The following is a 4,030-nucleotide window of genomic DNA, read 5'->3' as shown; positions in this document are numbered from 1 at the left end:
AGCCCCCCGGGGCCGGTACGGCCCTCCGTCCCGGCGCTCGGAGTACAGAGTGATCGTCTCGGGTGAGTCATGTCTCTCTCTTGGCCCAGGCGCTCCCCCGGGGTCCCCCAGGCAAGCTTCCCAGCGAGGGGTGGTGCCGCTCCGAATCGTTTCTTAAAAAGCGTCGTCTCGCGTAGCCTGGGAGGAATGCTGTCCGTACGCTCCTAACGGCTCCCTGATTGCTTCCTCAGTAGTCTCTTTCGTTAACTGCGAGCCGACGCTGTAACTACAGAGGTTGAGAATATAATCCGGTTTTAAAGCAGTGTCTTGCTTTTTATATAGGACTGCCTCCAAGTGGAAGTTGGCAGGATTTAAAGGATCACATGCGTGAAGCAGGTGATGTATGTTATGCTGATGTTTTCCGAGATGGCACTGGTGTCGTGGAGTTTGTACGGAAGGAAGATATGACCTACGCTGTGCGAAAACTGGATAACACTAAATTTAGATCTCATGAGGTAGGTTTCATACTTACTTGCTTTGGCCAGAATTGGATACAAGGGGCTTAACAGTAGGATTTGAAGGTAAGGAATGTGTGGTATTCATTGTCTATATACAAAGCAGCTAAGTAAGTCTGTGGCTGGTTTGTCAGGAGATAGACTTTAAAGCTTCGATGTCTATTTCCATGCTGTAGTAAACGGTATCTTCAGTCTGTCAGCATGCCTAAAAAGATGGCCCTAAAGCCTAGACTTTTCAATCGAAAGTTCTGTCTGTTCAATAGGGAGAAACTGCCTACATCCGTGTTAAAGTTGATGGCCCAAGAAGTCCAAGCTATGGAAGATCTCGGTCACGCAGCCGTAGTCGTAGCAGAAGCCGTAGTCGAAGCAACAGCAGAAGCCGCAGTTATTCCCCAAGAAGAAGCAGAGGATCTCCACGCTACTCTCCCCGCCACAGCAGATCCCGATCTCGTACATAAACGATCACTAGCTCTGATCTTTTTGTAGAACCCCATGTTGTACACAGTTTTCCTTTACTTAGTACAGTCTTTCATTTTTTTTTATTCAAACTGTTTTATTCAAATTGGCTGAAGTGTTGAATTGCATTTTTGTGTAAAATCCCTAGTGAGTATTTGCTCCTTAACATCAACATTCCCCTCACGTCTTTGGTAAATTGTATTTTAATTGATGTCAGTCAGGATTGTTTCAATTTAGTTCTAGTTAAATACCAACATTCTTCAAACTGTGGTATTGCTGTGTAAATGTCTCAGTGTTCAGCTATGGTTTATACGAGCTGGGGATGTTGGGATGTTTGTGGCTAACTTGTCTCTTCTGGGGGATCTTATATTTTATCTTGCCTTTTCGTGTGTCTTTCTGTAGACATATCTGAAGAGATGGATTAAGAATGCTTTGGATTAAAGGATTGTGGAGCACATGTCAATCATTTTAGGATTGTCAAAAGGAGGATTGAGGAGGATCAGATCAATAATGGAGGCAATGGTATGACTCCAAGTGCTATTGTCACAGATGAACTTGGCAGTATTGACCTTATACTGAGAGACAGGTTAATTGAGTATGTGCACCTATGTGTCACTTCAGGCATGTTCTAGTTACTGCAGGCTGCAATTGCTCTTTTCTTTAAAACTTTTTTTGGGGGCAATTGTGGTTAAATACTTGCTTTTGTAATTCTTTATTCCATTTTAGTTTTTTAAAGGAATAAACTGGGACGGGGTGGGAGTATTGGTTTACTTTGTCATGCAGCATTTGGTTACAAGTGTTAATGTTATGTAGTACTCGTACACTTGTAGTAGATGAAGGGTATCTTTAAATCAGAGTATAATATCAATACTGCTAAAATCTGCATGTCCTCTGTGTGACTGATACAGCGTTGCTATTTCATTTTTATAAGTATCAGAATGAAAGCAAAAATAGAAAACCTAGTTGGGAATAATTTCTTAAGTCTCAGCCCTGTCCCTCAGACTAATTCACAATTGACTGACCAATATGTTTGAAAACTCCAGTTAGTTAATTTTGTTACCTTCCAGCTGGGAGTGCTAGCTGTAGTTTAGACATACAGTAGGTGGATAGCTTTAGCCGTAAGCTTTTCCAGTTTCATAAACATTTTTTGCAACCACAAAACCTGTAGCACACCACCGTATGAGCAATGAGTATGTTGGCATTTTCAGTTGACATATTGTAAATATTACAATGTTTCCTCCAAATAGTAATTAACGTTTCTAAAAATTATCTGAGCATCGCCATTCAAAAGTTTGTTTTTGGGGAATTGATAGTTATTAATGTACATCTGTATTAATTGATGGCAAACATAACTGATCATTCCCCAGAATCCTATTTTTTCATTACAGTATCTAACTTTTTGCCTCCTCTTTTTTGGTTTTGCTGGTTATAAAGGTTTGGATTGGAGAGGGCTCACTGGATCCCAATCCTTGGAGCTGGATCATTGGATTCAAATCATAATGTGGATAGGATAGGGAGGCTGAATTACAAGGATTCATGGAGCGGGATCAAATTACCAGGAACATAGGAGTGGATTCCTGCCCCAACCAAACCGCATTCGTGTGGATTTTTTTTATTCAACTCAATTGGCTATTCCAAAGATATTTTTTTCCTATTTTTGACGATTGGAGCCCTTAAGATGCACGATGGAGTTTTTCATTTTTTTGGTAAAAGGAGCAAAGCGAGGACCTGGAGAGGTACGCTGGAGCAATCTCCTTGGAAGGATTCAGCACGAGTAGATGGTAAACGTTAAAGGGGAAAAAGGGGGGTTTGTTTAAAAAAAAAAAGTAAATCAATAAGTCATTTCTCTAAATTTAAAGACAAAAATTGGAGTTAAAGATTAAGTAGGTTTTCAATTGGCTATTGCCTTTTCTTTGACAAATAAAATTTTTAAAAAAACATGCATGGTTGTCATCATTTGTTACTAAGAATCTTAGTCTTTGCTTGCCACTGTAGCATTGTTAAATCGCGAGTTTTCGGACAAAAGGCTTTTGTGTTCAACAGAGATGTAGTGTTTCACAGGAAGCGTTGATGTTTGAGCTTCTAAATAAAGGATTGGTTCCCTAGGAAATGGGTGGAATCTATTGTATGAGTAAGGGAAAGGGGGAAAAGAATTCTCACTGCTCAAAAGGGGACGCTTTAATATTAATGTTGTTGCTAACGATACTCTTCTAAAGAGATGCCAAAAAGAAAATGTGAGGTTAATGGGGCTCAGTGCTCCCCCCACAACCCTCTTGAAGATAAATACGGGTAGAAATAGTGCGTGTAAACCTTCCCAGTGCCTGCGATCCCGAGGGTTGGCAGCGTGGAGGCAGTGTGCAGGAGGCGAGTAACACTGTGGTTATTGAGGCGCCGGGTCGCTAGTGGCAGGTCGCTGGGTGTGATCACTGAGCCGCTGCTGGCGTAGGCGCAGGGTGATGGCTCCCCTGCGGTGTGCGCAGCTTGTGGCCAGGCCCGGGAGCGCGGCACCTTCCTTAGGTGAATGTTCTCATCGCTTTATGGGAAGTACATGAGTATTCCTTTGGTTGTCTGATGAAATGATGTTGCTTATGTCTCAGTATGTTTAATTTACAACGAATTAAGAGAGCGAAGTGTCAGTGCAGAGCAGAGGGGCATTTAGTTCTACAGGGTACGATTACCAGTTTGTAGGACTGTCCTAGGGAGTGCAGAGCTGGTGGGGACCAGGTTAATTTTTAAATAGGGTACTTGTCTTGAACGTGTGCTGTGCTTGACAGAAATGGATGGCTGCAGGTTGCCCCTGTATGGCAGGGAAATGGAGCGCCCTGTATGGAGCGGGGCAGGAGGGTTGCTGTATTGTAAAATGGGATTTGTGTTTGGGGCAGGATTAGCAGATGTGGGTTTCAAGTGTGGCACGCTGGCACACTAACACCCTGAAGGGTGCTGTGTATGGTGACACAGTAGTTTGTTGCTTCCCTGCAGAAATACTGTATTGCCAAAGATGGCTATATGAGATACATTTTTTTTCAAAAATGATGACATCCTGAGAGTGAAGCACTATATTTGGTGAGGGGTGTGTAGAA

At 42.5% G+C, this 4,030-nt stretch overlaps 1 protein-coding gene across 1 annotated transcript; it reads left to right on the top strand.

Annotated features, from left to right (window-relative positions):
- The first annotated feature begins 8 nt into the window (after positions 1-8).
- LOC104622653 (serine/arginine-rich splicing factor 1-like) lies at positions 9-2,768 on the top strand. The gene is given in 6 exon segments (XM_010289508.1): positions 9-62; positions 322-494; positions 758-832; positions 834-944; positions 1,353-1,472; positions 2,385-2,768. Coding segments are annotated over 4 exon segments (357 nt in total). The 5' UTR covers positions 9-62; positions 322-362; the 3' UTR covers positions 1,392-1,472; positions 2,385-2,768.
- The last annotated feature ends 1,262 nt before the right edge of the window (positions 2,769-4,030 follow it).

The sequence above is a fragment of the Phaethon lepturus genome, unplaced genomic scaffold (genome assembly GCF_000687285.1).
Source record: "Phaethon lepturus isolate BGI_N335 unplaced genomic scaffold, ASM68728v1 scaffold38120, whole genome shotgun sequence".
Lineage (NCBI taxonomy): Eukaryota > Metazoa > Chordata > Aves > Phaethontiformes > Phaethontidae > Phaethon > Phaethon lepturus.
Note: the sequence above shows the minus strand (reverse complement) of the source record. Positions and strands in the feature narration are given on the sequence as shown.